This window comes from Tamandua tetradactyla, chromosome 2, assembly GCF_023851605.1.
Source record: "Tamandua tetradactyla isolate mTamTet1 chromosome 2, mTamTet1.pri, whole genome shotgun sequence".
NCBI classification, from domain to species: domain Eukaryota; kingdom Metazoa; phylum Chordata; class Mammalia; order Pilosa; family Myrmecophagidae; genus Tamandua; species Tamandua tetradactyla.
In genome coordinates this window covers 44308865-44318611 of record NC_135328.1, presented here as the reverse complement: position 1 = coordinate 44318611, position 9747 = coordinate 44308865, and the positions used below count along the sequence as shown (strand labels likewise).

Below are 9747 nucleotides of genomic sequence, written 5' to 3'. Positions count from 1 at the left end.
CTTGCTATATGTAAGAATACTCCTTGCTTCCATGTTCTTAGCAGATAGTATAGTCAACCTTCATTTAAATTGTAGAGTTTAGAGGCAGGCACATAAGTCTTCTCACCATACAATGCAAGAAGACATCAGTTGATCAGAATTGACACAGATCTTAAAACTAATTTGTTATAAATGTAACAAAGGAATGAAATTGAGTAATATATCCTCACCCTGACTGCCCTGCCCTAGGTATGTGAATTGTTGCAAAATCAAGGTATTAAAGAGACTCTTTACTGTATTATTTAAAACTTTAAGATTATTCTTCTGTTCCTTGTCTATCATAGCATTAGAGATCAATGTGTTTGATTTAGACATTTTCATCTATTGAAATACAAATAACATAAGAGAAAGAGATAATTGCACTAAACTACTGACTTTCTTAACAACAAATTAAATCAACTAATCTGACTGCTTTTTAAAATCATATAATTCATTTCCCAATTACATTGAGAGCATCTTTTATATCAGGAACTCCCAACTAATAGATCCACATGTATGATTTCCATTCATTGATATTTGACTCTCTCCAGAGACCATAGGAAACCTGTGGAGTTTTAGTTCAGATATCAAGTTGGCCAGGTGATGATGCCCAGTTGTTCTGTGGACTTAAATCCTCAGCATGTGAATTTCATCTATGGCTAATTACATCTGTGGTAGGCTATGGGGATGCCTTCTGCAATGAGTGAAGCTTAAAAGGAGAAGTCAGAAAAGAGAGAGAAACAGCTCAGTATAGCTTGGCATAGCCTAATACACTGCATCTCAGAGAAGCTCAGCCACAGACCGTTGGAGATACAGAAAGGAATCACCCTGGGGAAAGCAGTTTTTGAACTCAGAAGCTGGTAGGGAAGGTCAGTGCGGTCCCCCATGTGCCTTCCATTGTGACAGAGAAAGCCAGAGGAAAGCCAGTTGCCTTTCCTATGAAGAATTGTAAATTTATAACTAAATAAAGTTATAAAACCCAGCCCATCTCTGGTGTCTTGCATTCCAGCAGCCTTAGCAAACTAAAACAAAGCATTTCTTATAATTTGAATTAAAACATCTTTTATTCTGAAAATATTGACATATGAAAAAGATAGTGGAAAAACAGACCTCTTTAGAAAGAAGAGCGCATAGGCAAGGTGACTCAGGAAGAGTCAAGGTATAAGTGTACTTTGAACATACACTGGGGAGGAAGAGTAGTGACCCAAATATGAATTCAGCCATAGAGTTGTTTTGCTAGCCATTGGCTGATTAACATCATTTGTTGGGAAGCTAATGACTTCAGAGCCCAGGATACTCATTGGTTGGGGGAAGTAAAATATAGGGCCATTGTTCTATCACATCATGATGAGGTAACACAGATTTTCCAGTTGGGAGCCCCTAGGCTTCTGGGGAGGTGACACACTCCAACATATACATACCTGCACACACAACCATACATACTTCTGCAACAAATATCTAACAGCTTCAAATAGAAAAATGTGGATATGTATGGTACAAGCATATTTGCATGTGTGTAGATTTCTATATAGATATATACAAGATTTATTTGGTAATTAAAGTGACCAAACCTGGGTGAATACCTACAGAGAAAATTTAGGAAATCTGGGAGATTCCAAACAAATATGGAAGGAGGAAATTGAATGTGATTTTTCTGAAATGGAAAGATATATAATGGGCTAAGTTTATGATTGAGGGGTAGGTACCAAGACATGGGAAGAATTGTGAAACTAGAGAGGTGGAGACCACAGGCTGGGAGGTGGCAAACTATAGTGTATACTTACAATGGGCAGGAACAGTTCTCACAAAAGTCTTGCACCTGGTTCAGTACTTTCTCTCTCTCATATATATACACCTTGCAATCAGAATCGATGGATATTGTTAGAATCTGTAGAAGAAAGCCCATCCATTTGAGATGTAATCCTGCTTATCAGTTTCTCTAAGCTCTGCTTGATATCTTTGTTCCTTAGACTGTAAATAAATGGGTTCAACATTGATGTCAATACAGTGTAGATGATTGTTGCTATCCTGTTCTTGACTGTATAACTGGCCACAGGCTGGAAATAGACGTAGCTAATACTCCCATAAAACAGAGTTACCACAGTGAGATGAGAGCTGCAGGTGGAGAAGGCTTTGCATTTTCCAGCAGCTGAGGGAATGGTGATCACAGCAATGAAGATTCGCACATATGAGATGATGATACAGGCAAATGGGGCCATCACGGAGGCCAGTCCTTCAGTCATGGCCACAACTTCATTGACAGAGGTTGAAGAGCAGGATAGTTTAAGAACTGGATTAACATCACAAAAGAAATGATGGATAACATTTGAAGCACAAAAGGTCAGCCTATTTACCAGGAGGACATGGAGGAGGGAATGGAGATAGGAGAAAGTGATAGAGGAGGCCACTAGCCACATACAGCATCTGTGGTTCATAACTGTGACGTAGTGGAAGGGCTTACAAATGGCTACATATCGGTCAATGGCCATAGCTGCCAGGAGATAACTGTCTATGTTTCCAAAGACCAGGAAGAAATACATTTGTGCCAGACATTCCACATAGGAAATGGTCTTTGTCTCTGATAAGAAGTTCACTAGCATCTTGGGCACTATGACTGTTGTGTAGCAAATATCAGCAAAGGATAAGATGCTTAGGAAGAAATACATGGGGTTTTGGAGACGAAGATCAGAGCGGATGGCCAAGATGATGAGCGAGTTTCCCATCAAGGTGACTAGGTACATGATAAGAAAGAGGGCAAAGAGTGGCTTCTGGTCCTCAGGCCGAGAGGAGAGTCCCAAGAGGATGAATTCAGAGGGTGTTGTTAGATTGGATGTTTCCATGATCTTGTGTGTGCCTGCAGATAATACTGTCACTTTTTGGCTCTTATGTCATATGTTGGTTGTCCCCTCTTGTTCTTACGTGCAGCAGTTAATAGAGGATTTACTCAGATATTTGTCTTTCTTCCTGAATATGGAAAATTCAGAGGTGAAATTGTGTCTTCACTTATGTATAAATCTTTGAAATAGAGAACTAGGGAAAACAGATACAAGAGAAAAGGGTGAGGAGTGGGTGGCAGGAGAAAGCTGTGGCAGAGAGGGAGAGACTAATTCCCTTTTCCATCTCCTTGCTCTTTGGATGGCAAGTGCAGGAACATCAGATGCCGACGATGTATCAGGTTCAAGTCATCTTATAATTTAGGAATAATGCTGTTTTCTGATTAAGGAGGCCAGTTGCTAATCCACATGTAGATAATCATGAGTTAGCTATATCAGTTAGCTTGTGGCTAATGAATAACCATCCCTTTAAATTGAAATGTTTCTTTCTACTTCCAATGGAAGCAAGAATGTCTGCTAAATAACATTTGATTTAATTGAATTATGTCATCTCAACCATTTATTCTACCCCATGAAATTTTTTTGTTATTTTTTAAATGGGAATTGTTTTAAGGACTTAAAACCAATATTCTTAAAAGTGTTTTATGTAGCAATTATTTTATTTTATTCTTAAGTATCACCTAATTCTCAGTTTCAAACTTTTCAACATGAAAGATCATTCTGAATTATCTCACTGTGTTGCAATTTATCCCCCAAATTAAGACATGATCATAATCACATTAGTTTCTAGGATGAGAAGGAGAAAGTAGGACCAGAGAATTGTTATAATTCAAAAAGTTTCATAGGTTCAAAAGAACTTGGACATGGGAGGGTCACTCATAATTAATTAATATTGCTTCATTTGTTGTTCATGCCCCTCAAAAATACTTTAAAAATCTTGTCCACTTGTCTTTTATTTAAAAAGAAGGGGGAAGATTGTCAATATTTGCTTACTAGGTGTTACCAATATCTGGGGTTTTGATTGATAAGCACATGAGTCTGTTTTCTAAACTAGAGAAAGATGGTTTGTTCAAAGCCCAAGAGAAAGTCAGGTTTCTAAGGCAGTCCATCAGTGTGGAGTCTGAATTGTCCTTGAGGTCATCTTTCCTAAGATTGTCAGATGCAACATGAACAGCTTGAGCTTGATGGGTAAACCCTAACAGGCAAGTAGTGGTTTTAAAACAATATTTTAAATCAACTACACCATCGCACAGTGCCATATTAATTTGATCTTTAGGTACCTGAAATGTTTAAAGACTTTAAAAAATGGTAATACAAAATTTATCAGAATTACTAGTAAGGTTCTTTAAGACAACATGCAGTGTTAAGATTTCCTCCTATTAAATATACACCTCAATGATTGGGAGCACTCTCTTTATACAAGAATTCTTGAAAGAACAGAGAGCTTGTTTTCCAGTGCTCTCTTCCTTCATACTTAACCATTTGGGGTAAGCATGCTCTTCTTCCCAGACTGCTCTACATAACAATCTCCGTAGTTTACTGCCGCCACCACCCTAACGCCATCTACTCCCAAGTAGTTCCGCAGGTTTTATGTTAATCCTATCTCCTACATATTTCTTGCTTCCCTGGAATTTTACTCACTAATAAACTATTAGCAAGTGAAATAATAATAAAAAAAGAACAGCATACAGAAAAGGTACCTGTTAATGCTTCTCGAATCTGAATTTTGAACTCTTCTCTGGTTTCTGACTGTCCTTCATAAACTGTAAATACACACAACCCTTGCTTCCCCCATGGGATCATCATCTGTGAATATGTCACCAAGTCCCTCGGGTACAAGTGAGGATGAGAGTATGAAAACAAACATCCATTAATTTTTTTGCCAAATTGCCTCCAAAGATCCGAAAGAATTACATGTGTTCTCACTCCCTAGGTGGCCCCAATCCTCTCTTGATCCTCCAGTTGTAGTTCAACATCTGCGTAAACCCGTGTAAGTAAAATGGACAAAAATCTTCTGTTCCTGGCTCTCCGGAGTTTTCTGAGGCTTGCCTGATAGTTGCCTCAGGTAACACCGAGGACAGAGGACCAGGCTGGAGCATGGACACCAGGGTCCTGTTTCCGCCCTGAGTATTTGGCTTCTCCCTTATTGCCTCCTTTTCTCTTAGGCACCACAACACCAGAGCACCCTACATCATTTATCACTGCTTCATTCCTCACAAGTTTAAATGCATTTACTAGTTTAGTAGTTGTGGACTTATGACTATTGTCTAGCAAAAGATAATGTCATAGTATTTGAACCAAGTCTTGTATCACCTTCCTTTGTTAGGCAGTCCCCACATCTGCTCCTCAGATACTTTTGTTTCCTAGGGTTTCTTTCCATAGCAAAGTACCCCCAAATAGGTACCTTAAAGCAACAGAAATTTCTTCTCACATAGTTCTAGAGGCTAGAAGTCTGAAATTAAGGTATTGGCAGGGCTATACTCTCTCTCTGAAGTTGCTAGACGAGGTTTTATTCCTTGCTTCTTTCAACTTCTGGTAGCTCAGGCACTCCTTGGCTTTTGGCAGCATAGCTCCATTCTCTCCCTCCATCTTTGCATGGCTGTTCGCCCTCTGTGTCTGTGTGTCTATGTGTCTGTGTGCCTGTATGTCTGAGTCTTTTCTGTTCTTTTTATAAGGGCACCAGCCGTGTTGGATTATGGCTCACTCTAATGCAGTATGACCTCATCATAACGTCTTACCTTAATTGTGTCTTTCAACATCCTATTTCAAAATAAGGTCAACTTTATAGGTATTGGGGGTAGGATTTCAACATATCTTTTCGAAGTGTTTATTTTGGTAACATATATACAACTTAAAATTGCCCATTTTAACTGTACAATTCATTGTTTTAATTACATTGACAATGTTGTGCTACCACCACGACCATCTGTTGTCAAAATTTTATCATCCCAAACAGAAATTCTGCAGGCCTTAAGCAATATCTAACTCCATTTCCTCCCCTATACTGGCCCCTGGTAACCTGTAATCTTCTTTCTGTTTTTATGAATTGTTTATCCTACATATTTAATATAACTGAAACAATATTTGACTTTTTGTGTGTGGCTTATTTTACTCAACCTGAGGCCTTCAGGTTTCATCAATGTTGTTGCATATATCAGAACTTCATTCCTTTTTTCACTGAATAATATTCCATTGTGTATAGGTATTCATTTTTTGATTTATAATTGGCTTGCTTCCACCTTTTGGCTATTGTGAATAATGCTGCTGTGAATATTGGTGTACAAATATCTTTTTGTGTTTTCGATTTCAATTCTTTGGGGTGTATGCTAGCAAAGGTGTTACCTGGGATTGCTATGGATTCTATGTTCAATTTTTTTGTAGAACCACCAATGTTTTTTCATAGTAACTGCAGCATTTCAGTCACACCCACAGTGAAGAATGATTACAATTTCTCTACATCCTCACCAATTCTTGTTATTTTAAAATATGTATTTTTAAAAAATGGCTGTCCTAGTAGTTGTAAAGTTGTGTCTCATTGTGGTTTATCTGCATTTCCCTAATGGCTAAGCATGTTGAGCAACTTTTCATTTGCTTTCTGGCCATTTGTATATCTTGTGTGAAGATATGTCTGTTCAAATCCTTTGCTCATTTCTTAATAGGGTTATTTGTCTTTTCAGAAGTTCTTTATATATTCTGGTTTATCAGAATAATTAGATATACATATCAGATTATCAGATGCATGATTTACTATTATTCTCTCCCATTGTATAGGTTCTTACTTTCTTGAGAGTGTCCTTTGATGCACAAAAAGTTTAAATTTTCACAAAATCTATATATCCATTTTTTCCTCTTGTTGCTTGTGTTTTGTGTCTTCTCTCCGTATCTGTTGCCTAATATAAGGATTGAAAGATTTTCCCCATCTTTTCTTCTAGACTTTTATGGCTTTAGCTTTTATATTTAGGTCTTTGATCAATTTTGTATAAAAGTCCACATTCACTCTTTTGCATGTGTATTTACAGCTGTCCCTGCGCCATTTTTCAAAGAGACAACTCTTGGCACCTTTGTCAAAATCAGCTAGCCAAAGCAGTATGATTTTAATTCTGACTCTTAATTCTGTTTCCTTGGTCTATAGTTTGTCCTTATGACAGCATCACAGTTTTAATTATTGTGGCTTTATAGTAAGGGTTGATATCAATTAAGTATGAGGCCTCCAACTTTGTTCTCCCTTTTCAATATGATTTTGGCTATTGCAGACTGGTTGCAAGCCATATAAATTTTTATTGTTTACATCTTTATTTGTCTGTTTTTAGGTTATCTCCAATCTGAAGGCACATAGGGAAAGAATGGAAGTATTTGTTTATTTGCACAATTGTAGGTTTACAGAAATATGATGCAGAAAGTACAGAGTTCTCGTATGTTCTTTTTAGAACATGCGGTTTCTATATTATCATTTGCATTAATTGGTATCTTTGTTATAATTTATGAAACAATACTATTATTATAATTATTTTGTTGTCTGTGGTCCATAGTTTAAGTTAGGGTTCACTCATAGTATTATATGTGGATTTAAAATTTTTTTATTTTGCTAACATGTACAAGTGTGGTGGGTTGAATTGTATACCCCAGTTTGGACATATTCTTGGTCTTGTTCCACATTGTGGTAGGTATAGACCCCTTGTGAATAAGATCTCTTTCAGATGTTACTTCAGTTCTGATGTGGCCCAGCTGAATCAGGGTGGGCTTTTATTCAGATTACTGGAGTCCTTTATAAGCAGAGTAAAAGACCAACAGAATGAGAAGCCAGGTGTGCAGTTAAAAATGGGCTCTCACAGAGCTTGGTTGACACAGCCCCCAGATCAGAGAACACATCAGGCATGGAGTTAGGCGTGAATTTTATTGGAATTTACAAATAGGAGAAGATTGTTCCTGATGGTGGCCAGTCGGGGAGGGGAGTTAGTGCTTGCAAGAGGGGCAGGGAGTGCAAGGCCTTGTAAGGGTTTGGAACAAGGGTATGAGAACAGAGTTTTAGCAGGGTCTAGTGACACAGGGGTCTGGAGATTTGTTATCAACAGTGATCAAGGAAGGAGAGTTTCAGTGCCTTGTTTATAGTATTTGTTCATTCTTTCCTCCCTGAGGAGGTCTGATGTCCTTTAATTTGTGTCCCAGTCACGTAGGAGGGTATGTGCAGTGATCTGCTCTCAATATGGAAGGGAATCCTGGGCACTGGATCCCCACTATCCACCCCTACACAGCAAGGTGTGTTGACCATAGGCCAGATATTGCATTCTTATTTCACAACAGAAGCGTAAGAGACAACAGCACACTAACCATAGGCCAGATATTGCATTCTTATTTCACAACAGAAGCACAAGAGACAACAGTACACTAGGGGACTGCCACATAGAGATAGCAACCGCACAGATGTGCTGCTATGGACAAGAAAGGAAATTAAACCGTTTCCCAATTACTAGGAATATGGGGTTGAGTTATATGAGGTAGCAGGCCATAGAGCTTTCCCCATGTACAGCATCCTGTATGTAAGACCTTTTTTTTTTTGGCTTTTAAAAAGGGGAATTTAATAAGTTACAAGTTTACAGTTCTAGGCTATGAAAATGTCTGGATTAAAGCAAGTCTATAGAAATGCCCAATATAAGGCATCCAGGGAAAGATACTTGATTCAAGAAGGCCGATGAAGTTCAGGGTTTCTCTGTCAAGTGGAAGGGCACATGGCAAACATGGTATCTGCTGGTTTCCTCTCCAGGTCTCTTGCTTCATAGAGCTCCCCCAAGGGTGTTTTCCCTCATCTCCAAAGGATGCTTGGCTGGTGGACTGTCTCTTGTCATTCTGTCATGGTTCTGAGGCTCTCTCCTCGTTTTCAAAAGGAACTCTCTTCAAAATGTCTCCTCTTTTATAGGATTCCAGCAAAAACACTCATGTAGACTGGGTGGAGACACATCTCCACCTAATCAAGTTTAATATCCACAATTGATTGAGTCACGTCTCCATGGAGATAACCTAATCAAGTTCCCAACCTATAGTGCTGGTTAGGGATTAGAAGAGACAATTGCTCCCACAAGATTGATTAGCATTAAAAGATGGCTTTTCTAGGGTACATAAATCCTTTCAAACTGACACAGACCTCTTCAAAGAGGAAGAACGAGGAGGGGGATGTGAGGAAAGAGATGGAATTTTGGTAGACCTATTCTTGGCAGCCATTTCAGGCTTCTTGGAGGCTCAAAGATGGGAACTCCAGGGCTTCCTCTTGGATGCCCATCTGTGCCTTTCTGGTTCTCTGATTATCTCTTCCAGCTCCAGGCTCTTTGTCCGGCATAACTCACACCTCAGATTTTGAGTCTTTTTTTTTTTTTTTTAACTTTATTTTATTGTATAGTATAACATATATACAAAGCAAAAAAAAAAGCAATAGTTTTCAAAGTACTTTTCAACAAGTGGTTACAGGACAGATCCGAGAGTTTGTCATGGGCTACCATATGATCCTCTCATAATTTTCATTCTAGCTCCTCCAGAATATAGGAGGCTAGAGAGCTTAAATACTTTTTTATCATCACAGTTGACTTTTTTCCTTCTTTTTTTTTGGTGAAAAATAATATATATATACAAAAAAGCTATAATTTTCAAAGCATACCACCACAATTAGTTGTGGAACATATTTCAGACTTTGACAAGGGTTAAAATTTCACAATTTTAGGTTTTTACTTCTAAAATACTGGAGACTAAAAGAGATATCAATTTAACGATTCAGCAGTCATGTTCATTTGTTAAGTCCTATCTTCCATGTATAATTCCACCATCACCTTTGAGCTTTCCATACCTCTCTTTAGGGTTGTTTGGGCTATGGCATTTCTAAATTTTTATATTGGAACGGTCTGTCACT

The 9747-nt window shown here is 38.2% G+C and overlaps 1 protein-coding gene across 1 annotated transcript; it reads right to left on the bottom strand.

Annotated features, from left to right (window-relative positions):
- Positions 1–1880: 1880 nt before the first annotated feature.
- LOC143656117 (olfactory receptor 1L3-like) lies at positions 1881–2858 on the bottom strand. Its single transcript, XM_077127901.1, has one exon. The coding sequence runs from the start codon at positions 2856–2858 to the stop codon at positions 1881–1883; it is 978 nt and encodes a 325-aa protein (XP_076984016.1).
- Between the last annotated feature and the right edge of the window lie 6889 nt (positions 2859–9747).